At 33.3% G+C, this 19707-nt stretch overlaps 1 protein-coding gene and 1 long non-coding RNA gene across 8 annotated transcripts; one reads left to right on the top strand and one right to left on the bottom strand.

Moving 5' to 3' along the window:
* Positions 1-1797: 1797 nt before the first annotated feature.
* LOC131603514 (uncharacterized) lies at positions 1798-7093 on the bottom strand. Of its 7 annotated transcripts, XR_009284423.1 has the most exons (5): positions 6810-6973; positions 5477-6732; positions 4068-4443; positions 3939-3979; positions 1798-3689 (listed from the first exon to the last, which is right to left on the bottom strand). It is a non-coding gene; the product is annotated as an uncharacterized LOC131603514 (long non-coding RNA). The 7 variants fall into 7 exon arrangements; XR_009284422.1 differs by lacking the exon at positions 3939-3979; XR_009284421.1 differs by lacking the exon at positions 4068-4443 and having other exon boundaries at positions 6810-6972.
* Positions 7094-13063: 5970 nt separating this feature from the next.
* Positions 13064-13821, top strand: LOC131607964 (uncharacterized). The gene is made up of 3 exons (XM_058879907.1): positions 13064-13171; positions 13253-13341; positions 13424-13821. The coding sequence occupies exons 1-3, from the start codon at positions 13142-13144 to the stop codon at positions 13575-13577; spliced, it is 273 nt and encodes a 90-aa protein (XP_058735890.1). The 5' UTR covers positions 13064-13141; the 3' UTR covers positions 13578-13821.
* The last annotated feature ends 5886 nt before the right edge of the window (positions 13822-19707 follow it).

The following is a 19707-nucleotide window of genomic DNA, read 5'->3' on the forward strand; positions in this document are numbered from 1 at the left end:
CATCAAATGTAATTTCCCTTATGGACGACAATGATCCTTCCTTAGGGATCCAAATAATGTAATTGCCCTTATGGGCGACAAAGATTTTCTCATAGAGGATCCAACCATTATAATTGTTTGTCTATTATTGATCTGGATTTCGTGCACAGGTATGGCATAAAAAATAAATGTAGATAAATAAGGTTGAAATGCCTCTTTAAAAACCCTCGCTCCTTGGAAGGCGCATAGGTAAAAGAGTGCATCCCAACTAACAACTTGTTTTTACAGTCGACTGAGTTTTAATACCCGCCTATGGGCAAAATGTCAACTAGGTGAAAAAAAAAAATAACTACCTGAATAAATAACAGAAACGGTAAGATTGCATAGACAGTTCTATAAGATAAGTGATTCCTTCTTACTTTTAGGATACATCGCATTTTGAGGATGGATGGGAAGCTTCCATGCTCTCGCCATCTTCGTCGGGCGGTGTTATCCCATGGCTAGCCTTCTTCGCCTTTACGTTTGGAAGGTGTGTCCTCTTTAACTTGAGGCTTTCTACGTATTATATCGCATTTTGAGGATGGATGGGAAGCTTCCATGCTCTCGCCATCTTCGTCGGGCGGTGTTATCCCATGGCTAGCCTTCTTCGCCTTTACGTTTGGAAGGTGTGTCCTCTTTAACTTGAGGCTTTCTACGTATTATAACACCATGATTTGTGTAACTCGCTTTAATCGATTCAACATTTACTTTTATTTATTTATTTGATGGTTTAAATAATTATTATGGTGATATTATGTGCTATATGATTTTATGGAGATTATTGGAGGTTAGTATAATTTTAGTTGATTTAAAATAATGAAATAATGTTAAAGTAATTAGAAAATAGAGGTTTTTGGTGTAAAATAGAAGTTACGAGGAAATAAAGGAAGTGGTGATAATTATAAAAGAATTTAGGCCAAGGTGTAATTAGTAAAAGATTAAATTTGATTCTTGAAATGAAAAGAGTTTAGTGAGAACTAAACTTGGGAACGTAGAAAAGCAAGGAAGTAGGAGAAAAAGATACAAGAGTGAATAACAAGAGTTTTTGTGAGATATAGATAACCAAGATCTTTGAACTTGTGCAATCATAACCACATAATTCCAACTGTTTATCACAGCATCCTGCTGACAACCTGCCACAATTAATCATAAATTTAAAGCTACTTTTCCTACCGGTGTTAATCTTCTTCTGGTAGGCTAGACCAAACAAAGCGTGATCAGAGATCCCTGGAGCCATGTCGTGCAGGCTCATATTCTTGTTGTTATGGAACCACTCCACATTACCCAACCCTCTATCGATTATAATATAAATAGGGTCCTGAGATTGTGTATTAGTCCTTATATAATTGTCTCCCAAACTTTCCATTTCAAACATACCAGTTTGGTCCATCAACAAAGCCATATCGGAATATTCATTCACATGTACTCTTCTACCACCAATTTTGTCCTTTTTCTTAAGGTGGTATAGATCTTATAAAGTCTTCCAATAAAACAACTATGTCCCATCACATATCCTTTATGATGATAAAATACTTGTCTTCTGCACAGTTAAAATGTCAAACATCTGTGCTCTTAAAAAATTCTAATTATTCAAGGGCTTCTGGTGAATTATTCAACCTTGCAAAGTCATGCATATACTCTGATGCAATCTCCAGCAGAAGACTGGACAAAACCATAGGCTCTAATGGCTTTAGTAAAGGGTTTCTCAAACCTCAAAGGGAGAGTCAAAGCTTTTTATTTTGAATCTTAAAAAGATAAAATCCTTGTTAACATGTCTGCTTGAAAATGAGCTTCTTTATATATGGCAGGCAGAAATAACTGGTAAAATCCATCATTTAAAGTATGATAACATGTACAATCACAATATATTCATGGCTTGTACCCCCCCTAAAAAGAATAGAAAAAGCTCGCACAAACTTATATGAAGTGGAGACATCAATAACAGGAAGCTTGTTGTGGTGGACTGGAAAAAAACTTGTCAACCTAATGCTAATGGAGGGCTAGGCTTAAGGTCTTTAATCTGTCTTAATGAAGACACCAACCTCAAGCTTTAGGGGTGTAAGCGGGTCAAAAAAATCCAATTAAACCGACAATCCAAACCAAACCAACCCGAAATTAAACCGATTATTATTGGTTTGGTTTAAAAACCGAACCAAACCAATAAAAACCGATGTGGTTTGGTTCGGTTCTCGGATTTAGATTTTAGGAACCGCCAATCCGATGAACCGAACCAATGGAAATAATGACGCTTTAAATATTTTATTCTACCCATCATTAAACTCAATTTTTTTATCGGTCCAACTATTATCCATCTTTGTTTACACTTCCTTCCTTTAAGCAAAACACGCATCTAGAATCAAACTCTAAAGCATAGACAATAGAAACCATAAGTCACAAAAGTTATGCTTTCACAGAACTGCTGCTCTTGCTGCCCACAACTATTGTTCCTTTCACTACTGTCATTATGATATGTTATGGTCGTCTTCTTCGTATTCAAGTTCTCTTTGTTAATTTTCATATATTTTTGTACCTTTTTTTTCTTCTTTTTCTTCATCAAAACTCATTTATTCTTCGTATTCAAGTTCTCTTTGTTAATTTTCATATATTTTTGTACCTTTTTTTTCTTCTTTTTCTTCATCAAAACTCATTTAGATCTTGTTACAAAATAGTTTTGATGTGTGTTTGAGGTGTGAAACATGTTAATGAATGTGTGTTTTGTTATATTCTATATGTTAAGCTTTGAAATCCCTTTCCAACTTTCTGATACTAAGTGTTAACTTTTATATTTGATAGGAAACTTGCAAAGGAAATGATGTCACTATTTCGTATGGAATAAGAGCAACTTGTAATTTGTTTGAACAAATATAGCATGAAACATATTATTTTAAAAAATAATAGTATAAAATACACCAAAAATACGATAATGGAGAATATACAGATGAAGATAATGTTTAAAAAAATAATAGTATAAAATACACCAAAAAACACGATAATGGAGAATATACGGATGAATATAATATTTTAAAAAATAAATATTGTAAACCGATCAACCAAACCAAACCAAACTGAACCAAACCGGTTAGTTTGGTTCGGTTCCATTTTTGAAATGTTGAAAACCGAACCAAACCAAACCGATGGAAATATCATTGGTTCGGACCTTTTTTCAACCAAAAATCGGTCCAAACCGATCCGATTACACCCCTATCAAGCTTGGTTGGGATATCAATGAAGCTTGGGCTATCCTTCCCAAGAATAGGAACAGGTATGTCCCTCAAATTTTGGAATCTTTTCTTGATCAACAAGCTATCCCAAGTACCAAGCTTGGCTGGCAGCAACAACAACTACATGATATAGGCCAACTCAGATCCAGCCTGTTTAGCCTAAAAGAAGCGGACATTCAAATCTGGAGTATTGGCATACCTCCATCAAAGTCCCTAACCAACTTCCACTAGTATCTTTGTATGATTGGTTGTATCACGGTAATAGTAGCAGTTCCAAACAGTGCAGTCTAGTCATGAAAGTTGTTGTGATCTTTGTCATAAACCAATTTTGGATTATGAGAAACAACTTGAGGCACAAGAAACAGAACCCCAACATCAACTCTTCAATCAAACAGATCATGACCCAAATTGACCTCCCTTTCCTTTGTAACCAAATTTTTCCAACAATATCTAAGCATAGAAAGAAAAAAAAAAAAAACTACCATTATTTTAAACGATTAGTAATCTATGCAAAAGCAAAAGCAATAATATGAAAAATTAATTTTACAAAAAATTTGAATTTAAAGATAAAGACAAAAAAAAGATATGGTATAAATCCATAGTCAAATTATTACAGCAGTAAGATTTTATAAATATTATAGTTGAGTTCTAAAACAATACACCTGCATCAGAATTAAACTCTATCTAATTTAAGATTACCTTTTATATTTATTTTAGACAGGATCTTAACTTGAATAAATCTGAAATAAATAAATTAAATGAAAATTTAATTGCAATATTATTTAATAAAAAATAGTTTTATAATTAGCCAAAGGAAAAGAAACTAACTAAATTGCAGATCTGGGTGGATTCGAACCACCACATTTCAGAGATATATACAAAATACTCGGAGCGCTCTACCGGTTTGAGCTACAGATCTTTCTTGACACTAAGATGATGAGAGATGTAACAAAATGTTGGTGTACCATTTAACTCCATCAATAAATGTTGCTTCTATTAAAATAATTCACCTGAGTTCGTGCACTTCAAAATGGGTTGAATACACTTCACAATGAGCAATAGTTACATTTCTTATTTTGGTCATATATGCAGTATTAATTTAATATCGATATATGACCAAAATTTCAAATTATTATTCCATTCCAAAAGCCAATTAATTTTTTTTACCAATTGAAAAATATTCAAATGTTGACCAATAAAAATCCTACATTTAAAAATATAAAATTAGCAGATGGAACAAGTGCGGTACAGTATTAACAGATCGAAAGGAAAAAGAGAAAAGAACAAAATTTATAAATTCTAATAAGTTGTGTACTTATTGAAAAGTGGTAAACAAAAAAGGGGAGAAAATACAATGTTTTTAAAAATAAAAATATATGAAATTATAAATTACTATTATAACTTCAAACCAAGGGAGTTAAAAATGGTAAAAACACAATAATTCAGAGAAAGTTTTTATTCAAATTATTAAGAATTAAATTATTCAATGCCTCAATTAATTCAGAGAAAGTTTTTATTCAAAATAAATTGTCAGATACAATTCTTAAATCATAGTTATCACCTAGCCAAAGAAAGTTCAAAACATAGGTATTAATTTTGATTGAAAAACTCGAGAAAGACTTTATATCCCTAGACCACATATGATAATATTACCTTATGAAACCTATTTGAAAATTAGAGATGTCAGTTTGTATTTCTTTGGACTGTAAATGACTCAAATAAACAAGGGAGAGGTATAACACAGTTAAGCCTAAAAGGTCAAAAGTATATCGCATAGTATGAAAGACCAGCTAAGTGTGTGTTTGGATCCAATTCTATTTGCCGCTACCGCAGGTTGGGAAACAGTGGAACATGAATTTTAAGAAGCTACAAGTTGTAGCTTTTCACTTGTCGTGGTTTTTGACCGTGATTTTCTCAAAATCACGATAGCAGGACAAGTTGCCAAACATACACCTAAATGGGCAGAAGTATAACACTGAGAAGTACACAGACAATCATAAAACATTGTCCCTTGCCATGCTGAATTTATATGAAAGAAATAGAAATAAATACAAACTTCAAACAAAAAACAAAAACTTCAAGTATTTGCTGTTGTGAAATGTGATTAAATAACTTGACTTAAAGCTGCTGCCGATGTTAGGCAAACCATAACACATTCAAAGGATAAATATAAATATATGAATTATGGATTGAATATAAAGATCTAATAACATAACGATGGCTAAAGGCATCTTCACCTTTCTTACAGACGAGTATGCGCTCAGTGTGCTTTAACGAATCCATGAATTGTTAATGCCAAAAATTCACCCGAAGCTTTCCTCTTCGTTAGATTTCAAAATTTGATATTGCTACAAGTTCATATGAAGTTTTAACTGCCTTCACCAAAGTTTGCAATGGGAGTTCCTTACAAAGATATTTGCCGGAAAACATATACATTAAATTCCTAGCAAAGGAACTATAACTAAATAGTTTATGTGACACGGTAAATACAATATACATAAGATAACAGTATACTATAACTATGGTAGAAATAACACGTTTACAGCATTATACTATAACTATGGTAAAAACATAGCAAGGAGTAACGACACAATCTATTCAAAATTATTTTCAATCAAAGATATTAAGAATTTTAAAAAATAAAATATAAACGACTTTGAATTTGTTGATTTTGGATGATAAATCTTACTGTACAAGAGAATTTGTTGATATTAACTTCCTGTCCAATTTTAAATATAACTCACTGTTTTCATTAATTGAAATTAATGGAGTATGATTGAATTTGATATGATTTGACTGAAATTAGGATAATACCTTGATGTGCACTTTGTTATGGAGCGTGAGAAATCCTCCTATGAATCCATCCCGTCTAGAGGTTATACGATAACGAAGCAATAGAGATAAGAAAAAAGAGCAAAGCAAAACACCACACACGAGAGAAGACACCGGGCAAAAACCCGTGCGATCTTCCCCAAAACCAATAAATCTTTTTTTATTATTTTTTTGACCTGCCAAGCAAGCGCACCTGACATGGCAAAGGTCGGATGACAAGATCAATCAGATCCAATTCTCAAATCGCTTAGCGAATTAAGATATCCTGAAACAACCTACATACATCCATGAAACTCGCACCGGTAAAGCTCACAATCAAATACATAATTACAAGAACCGAGATCTGATAATCTGGAAGACGTCAATCTTGAATCATGCCTCGTAGCGGCTTCATGAAATCAAACGCCGGTGCATCTACGATCTGTCATCGATGGCAAAACCAGCAAAATTCAACACTGGATCTACGATCTATCATCAAAGGCAAAACCAGAAAAATTCAACACTGGATCTGCGATTTGCTCATCGATCTACCACCATACCTGCAAAAAAAATCTCGAGATCCTTGATTTAGGGATGAACAAAGGACCATAGATTCCAAACACCAATACAAACGTGAATATCGCACCTCGGCAGTCTAGATCTTATGGAGGAAGATTCGGTTCTACAATAAGAGAAAATAACAGAATAAATAAGAATTAAAGAAAGGAAACAATTAAACTGATGAAAAACGGTTCATACCTAATCAAAACCACCATCGGCTTGAAGATCTCCATCGGAACTTTACAGATCTGGTATCGATCAAAGTTTGACAAAAGTTACGAACGAGATCTGGAATTGAAGAATAGGAGAGGGCCGAGAGAATGATGAAACCCTATAGCTTGTTGAACGATAATAACTAGGGTCTCAACCCTATAATTTATAAAGAATTTTTGTGAAATGGACGGCTGGGATTACTTTGGTTGACGGTGTAGATTTTATAATGACGTGTAACGTTACGTGCGGCATATTTAAAGGAGGAAAAAATATCGTTTATTATCTGTTCCATTAGAATAACAAAAAGAGGACATTTTTGTCAAATTGTCATGGCGGTTAGATGTGTGGCACTACAAATAAGGCATTGATTTGTTGTCATCGGTTAGGAATATTAAATTTATTTTTTTTGGAGTTAATACCTATTTTTCTTTGTCATATACGCTAAAAACCCTTGGAATTTTTTTTTTCAGATTATTCTAATTTTTAAAAATTTTTGTTATTGATCCTAAATTAAATCACTTAAAATGATGATGTGACATTATTTTTTATTATTTCTAATTTAGAATATCTATCACATGTGTCTATGGTCTCATGGAATGTCCAATTTGTCCTTCTACATAAAATAACACAAACTCAAGTTATGTTCATTCACTATCGTGTTAATTTTATCCCAATCCAAGTTCTTCTCCTTCCTTAGAAATCTTATTTCTCTTTCTCCTTCAAAAAGCGGTTTGATCTTGTTGTTCGATCGTTCTAATCATGTTTCTCCTTCGAATCCCTAAAAAATGAGTTTCCCAGTTTGTTATAATTCAAGCATTTCTTCAAACGACAGAATAACTCCTAAATACAGTCATAATATGTCGATGAAGATGTTTGTTTCGAAAACCATGGCAAATCCTAGGAGAAAGTACTGGAAGTGTAAGTTTTGGGATAAAGAATATGATTGTAACTTATTCCATTGGGATGACGTGCTTTTTAGTGAAAGAGGCCCAACATACTTGGATGGATAAATCGTAGATTTGATGGGTAAATTGGAGAAAGATTTTACCAGGAAGATGGAAGAATTGAAGAAAACGGTAGACGACTTAAGGAAGAAGATGAATTTTGTGATTGTTGTAGTTATTGCTACATGTCTTTTCTTTCTTCTTGGTTCATGTAACATATAGGTCATAGTTTCATGTAACACACAGTTTTATATGTTCAATGTATCAGCTACTATTTTAATGGATCTTGTTACTGTGTTTGTTGTATAAGTGTAATGCATTTCTTGTTGAATTAAGGAAGTTTTTGAGTTTGTTGTTGTTCGGTTGGTGCAGAACAGGTGACCAGTAAAAGACAACTTGATCTTCGGTGATGAATGAGAGGAAAAAAGGGGGTTGTACCTGCAAGGCACTATGATGCCAAAGTAATAAAGAGAATAAAGGTACTACAGAAAATATGAAGTTTTTGGGCAAAGTTTGGATTACCTTGCCCCTTAGAGGTAGAGGGCTATTCATAGTGTTCTCTTTGAGGAGGACTAGGTCACGCTATATTTGTGGGTATGGGCGCGATTCCCGGGCCCAAAATATAGGGGACTATTGACTAGGTCCTGGCCAGCCGAGTAGAAGGAACTAGCCGTTGGCCGGGAGGGATGCCCAGCATGCTCAGATAACCCTTAGTTGTGGGAGATCTATTGATTGGCAGTGCCCGATTGAGGGGGAGATTTCCTCTCGCTGGCTTCGGGGAGTGGGCCAATGCTTCTTGGCCCACTTTATACTTATGAGTGGATTGGGCCAATTGGGCTTTTCGGACATGGAAGTGAAAACTTAAGGTCGTCAGGACTGGGCGACGGGAACATTTGAGGGGGGAGACGATATTGGGCCGAGCAGTGTAATGATGACAGGGTGAACTGATCGATGGACGGGGAGATGAACAGTTATTTGGAAGTGGTAAGGTAACGTGTGTGCGCTCGCCTCGAGCCTTATGATGCATTTAATGTGTGGTGATGGCTAGTCTAACTTATAGGGTTTAGGGTTTAATGATGATTTTCCCCTTCCTAAGTTAGGCGTGCATGTCACGTGAGGATTTCAAGGGCTTGTAAATACTTGGAACCCTCATTCGTTCAAACCTTTACATTGTCTCTCAACACTTTTTCGGTTTCTTGCTTCCGTTTGTTTCCGTCGCTGCTACCGTCGTTGTGTGATCTTCGTCTTCTCAAGTTTCCAACTTTCTTCCAACCATTCCAAGTAAGTTTGACTTCTCGTTTTCCCTATTTGATGGCATTTCTTTGTTCTGTCTTAGAAACGCATGTAGTTAGGGTAGCTTAGGGTGGTTTTTAGATGTTTTCCGGTGAGGTGTTGGTGTAATACGGTGGTGATGCTCATTTTTTCGTTGCCACCGATGAGAGTACGACAATATCTCACTAGGAACATCATTTTGGACCTTCGTTTTCATAGATTCCAGTGGTTATTTCCTTTTTTCTTGCGCTGTTAGAGTTTTTAGGATGAACTCTATGAATTTCCCGGTGGAGCTACAACCGAAATCTGGATTAGGTCTTAAGGCGTTTGGTTCGTTCTCCTTAGTGACAAAGCAAGACGCAATCGTTCGATTATGTTCGACGGGATTTTTGTCGGGCTGATCGATGGTTCGCTCCTCGAGTAAGGGTAAGGGGTGAGGAGACTTACCCTCGGGCCAATATACGCCCTTTCACTTGACTAGTAGTGGAAGGGTGGATTTGATTTGCTGCCAAATCACTTTTTCCTCTACTTTCAGGTGATAACGGCCGAACCAGCAGACGACCGGACGCGTACTTCCCATTCAGCCTCCTCTTCGGCCACTCCTCTCGTCGAGCGGGAAGTTACCGTGGAGGATTGGGTGACCACGGAGGTGCTGGACTCAAAGTCCTATTTCGCTACAGATAGTTCGAAAATCCATATTGATACGTTTTTACGCAGTTCGGACGTCCACACAGTACGGACCACCAAGTGTGAAACTATTCAAGAACATTATTGAAAGTATTAGACAAACATAATAGGCTAACTGTAGTCTAAAGGCATAGGCTACGTTTTTACGCTTTTGATTGCACTTTTCTGTCTTTACCTAAATGCATTTTTGCAGTAGTGTGAAGACAATGTTCTAAAGACTTTATTTCTTTCAGATACCTAAAAATCCTCTTAACAAATGTTAACTGAGATTCTCGAGGATCTAATTGGAAGCGAGCATATAAGCAAATAATGAATAAGATATCAGACCTAGAAGCAGTTAAGTATAAGAGAGAACAATTTGTTTACTCTTCCTCAAAGTCATCTTCTGAAGAATAACAATCATCCCAGGTAGCCATTAGCCTTTTCTTCTTCCCTTAGAAGACTTTCTTATTAGGTTTGTCCTTTATGAGCTTGAGACATTATGGTTCAAAATAATTCTCTAAGAATCATTGTGTTGTTATCATAAAAAATAAGGTCAGATGCAGAACTAAATCTTGTTCTTACACATATAAGTTAGATTTAGGGTAAAATTTGTTTAACAAGTTGTTTTATAGCAATATTTGATTATTTTATTCTTTAGTTATTAAGGAAACCAAAGGGATAAATCATTTAGTTTACAATTATAAAGAAATAAAAACATAAACTGCAATAGTTGGGATTCGAAGCGTGCCATGCATTATTTTTCTCCTCGATTATTTTTAAAACAGGGGGAATATGTTATTTTTTTCTAAATAAAATATGACGCGCCTTAATATTATACCTCTTTTTTTTTTGCTGAGGTGAAAAGTTTGTCATAAAATGTATTATTTATAGTAGTGAAAAATGAATATGAAATGCAACTAAAATGATATACCTTGAGTAAATGCATTCAAAAACTATATAAGAAAGACTAAACTTTAAACATGGGGTTTACTTTTTGCAGTACCCATTCTTGAAGCTTCGTGCATGAATGAAAATAGAGGTATATGAATACAGACATTTAAATGAGTTGATTTAATGCTGACGAATACATGATAACAAAGAAAATAGATGTATGCAGATGAATGATAATGGTTTGTTGAGTATTTCGATATTAGGCAATCCATAACTTGTTTGGAGGATTATTGGATAATACTTTTTAATGACTGGTCAGATTATTACAAAGTGGTTCTAAGGGCAGGCATCCAATGTGTTCTGGCTGATGTTTGGAAGGCTAGAAACAAGGCCAGATTTGAGGACAATATTGTTGATTGGAAAAGGTGCACTATCAGTATTGGCAACTTCATGACTTTAGTTGGGAATGCTGCCAAATACAAAGGAAGCTCTTCTTTAAAGGATTTCTCTCTTATTAAAAAGCTCAACATCTCCATTAATTCTCCGGTCAGACATCATATGATGAATGTCTTTTAGATCCCTCATTTGTCTGGGTGGATAAAAGGCAATACAGATGGTGCAACTATTGGTACTCCGAAGTCTTGCGCGTGTAGAGCCATGTTTAGAAACTCGTTAGGGGATCACGTTGGATCATTCTCCTCTTTTATTGGTAACAGAACGACTTTGATGGCTGAATTCTTGGGTGTGATAATGGCTTAGGAGATAGCTATTGATAAGAATGGTATAATCTCTGGATTGAAAAAGATTCGATCACTGTGGCTATGGAGGTTCACAATATTAATCTGGTTCCTTGGAACATTAGAAACCGTTGGAACAATTGTCATTTTAATTTTAGGTATCATGGTTTCTTGTTAACACACATCTACAAGGAAGAGAATTTTTGTGCTGATGATATTACTAAGATGTCAAAGTTTAATTTGACACCAAATTTCAACCGTTAATAGTTCTCGATCAAACTATCGTATAAATAATCTATTTTTAGGGAAAAAATAGGCTATATATTTATTTTTATTATTTTATTTCATTTAATATTACTATTTGATCAATTATTTTAACTATTGAGATTTGATATCAAATTAAACTTTGATACATTAGTGTGAGAATGAATCTGAAATGTAGGAGAGAAAAAAAAATTCACACATAATCTCCACAATTTATTTTAAAATCCAATGGTTAAGATTCATTCTCACATTCTCATATAATTATGGCATTCTCATATGATATGCCATATATATATATATATATATATATATATATATATATATATATATATATATATATATATATATATATATATATATATATATATATATATATATTGGTTAAAAATAATAAGTAATTAAATGTGTAGAGATAAAACTATTACTTATTATTTTTAACCATATATCAGGACCGGCCTTTAGAAGGCGCAACAAAAGCTATTGCTCTGGGCACCAAAATTTAGGGGCCCCATTTATTTATTTTTAATTATTAAAACAATACATTTTACATGAGGTTTTCTAAATACATGTATTTGATAATTATTTTCAAAAGCATTTTACACCTAGTTTTTAAATATAGGTGTAAAATCATGTTTTTCCAAACTTTTAAAATTTTTGTATAAATTTTTTTTAAAAAAAATTTAAAACAGGGTCCCAGATTGATTGGGTCGACCCTGATATATATTCCCGACTAAATCTAAAAGCGGGGGCATGGCTAGTAAAGAAAGACGGGGGCGGGTCTAATTATGCTTAAACTCGTCTCCGCCTCGCCATGCCTAGAACTATGATTAAAATTTTATACTTATTTAACTTAATCAATCGATACAAGTTGAGTTACTTCACCTACTCTATTAAAAAATTATTTATTATTAATAAGAATATTTTAATAAATAAAACTTACTATATTATTAAAATCAACATGCAAGAATTATTTTTAATTTATATAATTTAGAAAAACACTTTAAAGGATAAGGAAATATTAGGATGTAGTTAGTAACATTTTTGGTTATGTAGAAGTAGTATTTTTTTTAATCAATTAAATTTATTAAAAACAATTAAACCAAATTTCTTTTTATTAAAAAAATCATTCAGAAAGGATAGTAGCAGCTAAGAAAGGAAACTAAATCTTAAAAATAAAAAAAAAAACCGGAAACTGAAAACTGTTAAACGAAACCCCCCATTGAAACCAGACTATGGTCAATACTGCATCAGCACACAGTAGCAGAAAAAACCACGTACTATTCGTATTTTATTTTGGAAATACTTGTAAAGTAATTGACTAAATATGGTAGCAATCAAAAAAATAAATCAAACTGTTGAATTTTTAGATTTTTCATAATATGGAAAATAATGAACGTGCACGTTTCAACACACTTTATCATTTATGTATTGTGTCCTTCAAAGTTTATATATATGGTTTACTATTTCATTGTAAACTGCACTCACACACAGTGATTGTTTATAAATTATCATCTTCTTCATCCTTGCAAATTCTTCACTCATGGCAGGTTACAGATGGATAAGGCCCGAGGTATATTTCTCTCTTTACCTCTTTCATGTTGCAATGCAAGTTTGGTTATATTATTAGATTTTGCTTCTTCTTTTTTATTAGGTATATCCACTATTTGCTGCTATTGGTACTGTTGTTGGAATATGTGGCATGCAACTTGTTAGGAATATATGCACCAATCCTGAAGTCAGGTATATATATTTTTCATTCCTAATATATCAATGAAAATTGAATGTGATGAATATATATGAACTATATTGAATTGGTTTTTAGGGTTAACAAAGCTAACAGGAAAGCTGGTGTGCTTGAGAACTATGCTGAGGGTGAGGGATATGCTGAACACAGACTCAGAAAATTTCTACGCACCAGGCCACCTCAGGTTATGCCGTCTGTCAACAAGTTCTTCTCTGATCCTGATTTGGAATGATTGAATCAAGTTCTTGTTAGAATATTTGGTCAAGTTTGAAATAGTTGAATGGAAAAAAAGGATAAACGTGGGAGGTTCTTGCAACTTGTTGATGATCTCAACTATTTTTTGAATGTAATAAAATATTTCGATATACTTTTTGTTGCATCTACTCAATGTCGCTTCTGATGGAATATGACATATTGTAGCAGCTCTTAAGTTGTAGATCCAATGAAATAAAATCCTTAGTATTTTTTTGTTTTTGTTTTGATAATGATGAGGGCCAAAGCCCGAATAAAATCCTTAGTATTGTTTCTTATATATTTGTCCAATTATATTAATTATTGTATTGTTTCTTATATATTGTTCAATTACATTATTTATTGTATTGTTTCGGGTTGATTAAAATAATGTCAAATTACTTTAAAATCGAGACTAATAATATGTTTATATATCACACTATAGTTCAACTAGATGACTTTTCTAAAAGATAATCGTGAGAGTTCTCATACCAAATCGGACAAAGACGCGATGACACAGACTTGAAATCGATCTGAATATTTATTATTTTGATCTTAAGTAATCACAATAAATAAAAGGAAGTGTTATGTCAATAATAATTCATTCTTTTATTAAAAAAATAAAATCTTCACCATAATTATGGAGTAGATGTGTAAAAGGCCATGTTACAAACTCACAAGAGGCAATATCAACTCCAATCAATCAATTAAAGAATTATGGGCAAGCTAGTCACTAAGTGGTTGAAAGGATATCGAGATCTCTTTCATAATCATTAGAGGAGTGGGAAGTGTGATCAAGAGAAAGAGGATAGGCTTCTTGAACCAATCAGGAAAAGTGGATGTGTGCTACTTATAGGAAACAAAATTACAGATTTTCAATGCGAAGATGGCAGAAGAGTTGTGGGGGGCAAAAGAGGTGGAGTGGTCGAATCTTGACTCTGTTGGAGCTTCTGGTGGTTTGGTCATCCTTTGGAAGACTAACGCTAGAGTTCCTATTGCGAGTTTCAAGGGTTCGGGTTTATTGGGCATCAAAGTGATGGTCAAAGGTGTGTGAACTAACTCTATAAACGTTTATGCTTCTTGCAATTCTAGAAGTAGAAGAGAAATGTGGAGTTGTAATGAAAGGTGGAAAGGGTTATCGGGTGGGGAGGAATGGTGCATAGGGGGAGATTTTAACACTGTAGCGATTGAGGGGGGGGGGGGGGAGGATTGGGAAAAACACAGAGGTGAAAAGAAGAGACATGGATGATTTTAACAATTTTATAGAGAACATGAATTTGATTGATCTTCCTTGTGTGGGAAACAGATTCACATGGTTTAGTGGGAATGGTACACCAATGAGCAGACTGGATAGGATTCTGTTAACAGACAAATTGGTTATTGATTGGAAGTTGGTTAATCAATTCGTGGGGAAGAGAGTGTTGTCAGATCACTGTCTTGTGTGGTTAAAAGGGGAGGTGATGATTGGGGGCCCAAACCCTTTAGATTCAATAATTGTTGGTTCAAGCATGAGGATTTTTCTAGTTTTGTTAAAAAGGAGTGGAGCTTGTGGAAGATTAAGGGGAGATGAGACTATTGTTTATATGAAAATATAAAGAATCTAAAAGCTAGGCTTAAGGCGTGGAATAAAGAAATTTTCGGGTGGATAGACCTGAAAGTAGAAGATAACATCGATGAACAATATAATTTGGACCAATTTTTGATTTCTAATGCAGGAGGAGACGTGAATGTGACAATGGAAGAGAGGAGAATTATCAATGAGAAAATATGGAGTCTATTGGAGATGGAGAGTATGTAAAGAGTAAAATCTAGCCAAATATGGTTAAAAGAAGGGGATCAAAACACTCGGTTCTTTCATAAGTCTCTAATGAGTAGCATGCGAAGAAACAGTATCAGCACATTTCAATCAAATGAGGGCTTGGTGGAGAGTGTGACGGGAGTGAAATACCATATTTGACAACATTTCATGAATTTCTTCAAGGTACCTTGCGGGTTCAGACCAGTTCCAGAGGGTCTGGGGTTTAAGAGGATCGAAGCAGACGTTTCAGTTTTGCTAGAGAGGTCATTTTTGAAAGACGGGGTTAAGCAGGCGGTGTGAGATTGTGACGGAAGCAAAGCCCCCGGGCCAGTTGGCTACACTATGGACTTTTTCAGAAACTTCTAGGAGATGGTTAAGGAAGATGTAATGAAGATTTTTTGCTGACTTTCACTCGAACCCTGCTTTGATTAAAGCGTGTTCCTCTTCTTTCATTACTTTGATCTTGAAGGTTAGCAATCCTCAATCTATGTTAGAATTCAGACCAATTTGTCTTGTTGGTAGTCTCCAAAAAATTATGTCGAAGCTCTTGGCTAGAAGGCTTAAAAAGGTGACTGATGTTTTGATTTCTCGTAAATAGTCGGCTTTCTTAAAAAATAGGAATATTTTGGATGGTGTTTTAGTTGTCAATGAAATAATTGACTTGGCTAAAAGGGAAGGTAGGAGTTGTTTGATTTTGAAGGTCGACTACGAGAAAGCGTATAATTGCGTAAGCTGGAATTACTTAAGGTACGTAATGAGAAGCATGGGATTTGGTAATACTTGGATGCAGTGGATAGAGAAGTGTGTATTCACGAGATCGGTGGTTGTCATGGTAAACGGGAGTTGCATAAATGAATTTAAGGTGCAGCGAGGCTTGAGGTAGGGAGACCCGATGTCTCCTTTGCTATTCGTAATAGTCATGGAGGGTATAACGCGCCTTATGGATCAAGCGGTAACCACCGGAAATTACAGAGGATTTCAGTACGGTGACAACAAAAGTGTTGATATTTTGCATTTTGCGGACGATACGATAATTCTCCGAGAAGGAGTGAACCAAAACCTGTGGAGTTTGAAGTCGATTCTTAGAGGTTTCAAGTTGATGTTTGGACTCAAGATAAATTTTTGTAAAATTAATATTTACGGTATCAACTTAACGGTTTCAAATATGCAGTCTGCGGCTTCTTTCCTCTCTTGTCGTGTTGGTACGTTTCCTTTCAAGTTCTTAGGGGTCATGGTGGGGACATCCCAAGGAAGATTAACATGTGGAAGGAAGTTGTGAGGAATGTGAAGAAGAGGATTGACAAATGGAGAGGGGGTATTTATCTATTGGAGGGAGAATTGTGTTAATTCATTCGGTTCTAAACGCTATTCTGTTGTATGCTTTGTCTTTCTATAGGGCTCCTAAAGCGGTGATTAAGAAACTTGTCGCAATTCAAAGGAAATTTTTATGGAGAGGAATGAAAGGGGAGAGTAGTATTTATTGGGTGAAATGGAAGGATGTGTGCAAAGGTAAAGAGGACGGAGGGCTCGACATAAGGGATATCGAAAGCTTGCATATTTCTTTACTTATGAAGTGGAAGTGGAAGATTCTCAAGGAGCACGATGCGGCGTGCTATGACTTGTTAAGGTATAGGTATTCCAACTCGGAGGTGAAGATTTTCGTTAACGATAGGCGAGTGTTACACAAGAGGGACTCTATTTGGTGGCAAGATTTGGTTTTAATTAATGACTGTTCTGGCTCCAAAGGCCTTTCAGCCTCTGATGTTATCATTTGCAGGGTCAAATGGCGCAAAAAATGACATTTTAGTTCAGTAAATGGATAGGGGATCAAGTTCTCGCGGAAGCCTCTCTCTCAAAGAATCTACTTAATGACTGTTTAATGTAGTTTTGGTTAAGTCTGAAGAAAATGGAGAATGTCCACTTTAGACAATTTGTCTACTTTTTTTAATACACATGTATAAAAATACAATCAATATTTTTTTTTGTTTAATCTTAATTTTAATATAATAGATGCATGTCTACAACAATAATCCAAGTTTTAGACTATTTATAAAAAATAGACAATCTAAAGTATATAATGATTGAAAAGAAAAAAAAAAACCAAAAATAAAATCAAGAAACAGATAAATAAGAATATTATAATTAGTTGAAAAATAAGACAGTAAAATACACTTCTTAGATATGCCTTCATTCCTTCTTGAATACAATTAACACCTACTATGACTCTGTTTGGTTAGCCATGATTTCGAGCTTATAGCTTATGTCTTATGTCTTATAAACTCATATGATAATTTAGACCCGTTTGATAACGGTCTTTTCATCACGAGCTTATAGCTTATTTTACTAGCTTATAGCTTATTTTCCATACGCTATTTCAAATAGCGTTTTAGCTTATGTCTTATAGCTTATCATTTTTTTATTTCTTTTTTATCCTTATTATTTTAATTAAAATCCATTTTTAATCCTTATAATTTATTTTAATTTAAAATAAAATAAATATATATTAAATATCTTTTATGTCATTTTACATTTATAAGTTAATTGAACCGTTAATTTTACCAAACTCTTCAATTAGCTTATAAGCTACCAGTTTCAACCATCTGCTATAAGCTATAAGTCATCAGTCATCAGCCATCAGTCATAAGTTATAAGCTATCAGCTAGCTTATCAGTCAACCGCTATTTTTACCAAACAGACCCTATGTCATTGTCTAATCTGATAAAAAAAGCCTAAGAAAGGAAATCTTAACTATCTTATAACAACAAACAAATTGTTATCAATTTTTAAAGTAAGACAACAAATGTTAAAAAAACAATTATTTCATGATAAAAATAGGAGAATATAATTATTTCAGTTTTTTAAAGGAAAACACTCCATCATTTATATCAGTAAGTTAAAAGTAGCATTTATATTGAGAAAATTTCATGTGCAAATGATATGAGTGCAAAATAAGTGTAGCCTTTATGTCTCTCCTTCTAAAAGAGAAATAAATGGACCCTTATTCCTTACGTTGAAAATCAAAGAAAAATAAAAAATAAAAAAATTAACATTTTGTAAAGGATAATAGAATTAAAAAAAAATATCTAACACTAAAATATAGGAGTAGATTTTCTCTAGTAAGAACTAGTAACAAACTCGTGCATTTGCACGGGTTCTGGTACGGGACGCGCATTTGTTTGAGATGTATATTGTATAATTGTAATAATGTCTGGTATCTGTGAAAAATAAAAATTGAATATATAGAAAAATATCTGGTACATGTGAAAAAATAATAATTGAATGTATAGAAAAAAGTCTGAAACCTGTGAAAAAATAATAATTAAATGTTTAGAAAAATATCTGGTACCCGTGAAAAAATAATAATTGAATGTATAAAAAATGTCTGATACCCGTGAAAAAATAATAATTGAATGTGTAAAAAAATGTCTGGTACCCGTAAAAACATTTAAATTAGTAATATTTTTTTAATACAAAATACAATTTTGTTGTAAAATATGTGAGTAATAGAAGTTAAAAAAATATAATAAAAAAATAGAAGCTAAAAAAAGTATGAATGAAAAAAGTATGAGAAAATTAGAGAAAATTTTTGTGAATATAAAAAAGAAAATAATATTTGAAAATAAAAATAAAAGATAAGAAAATATATTAATTTATTAGAAATAGAAGAATATTATTTAAATTTAAGATTTATGAAGATTAATTCAAAAGATATTCTGACATCAAGTGGTTTCATCTCCCTCCCGATCGTAGTTGCGGGAGATCGAACCGTGGTTCTCCACCTCAAGTCCAGCGTCAATCACCACTGGACCAACTAACGATTGGTAATAATTGAAAGTTTTTTGAAGTGCACAATCTAAATTCTTTTGAGTTGATATTTATAATAGTAATTTCAAAGCTACTAAAATTAAATACATTATGTGTGATTAAATATAAAATCAAAAAATGTATTTAATATTATTTTCTTGAAATAGATTTCTTAATACTATATCAGTATATTGAAGTTCTTTTTAAATATAATAATGTCAACGTTATGTATTTATATCATAATAACATTTTAGTACTAATCATATCATACAATTATAAATATTAATTATACTATAAATATTTTTTATGTAATGATAAATGTGATAGTAATAGATTCAATTTTCTTGTCAAAAAGAAAGATCAATTGATAAAAACATTAATTTTAAAAATCTGATTTGATAAAATAAAAAAATAATCTAATACACTATAAAATAGTATCTAAAAGAAATGATAAAATGTATAATACATATAACAAATTGGTTAATAATTTGAGTAAAAAAATTATTCAATATTAACTTATATTTTAAGT

The sequence above is a fragment of the Vicia villosa genome, linkage group LG5 (assembly GCF_029867415.1).
Source record: "Vicia villosa cultivar HV-30 ecotype Madison, WI linkage group LG5, Vvil1.0, whole genome shotgun sequence".
In the NCBI taxonomy this organism is placed as follows: Eukaryota; Viridiplantae; Streptophyta; class Magnoliopsida; order Fabales; family Fabaceae; genus Vicia; species Vicia villosa.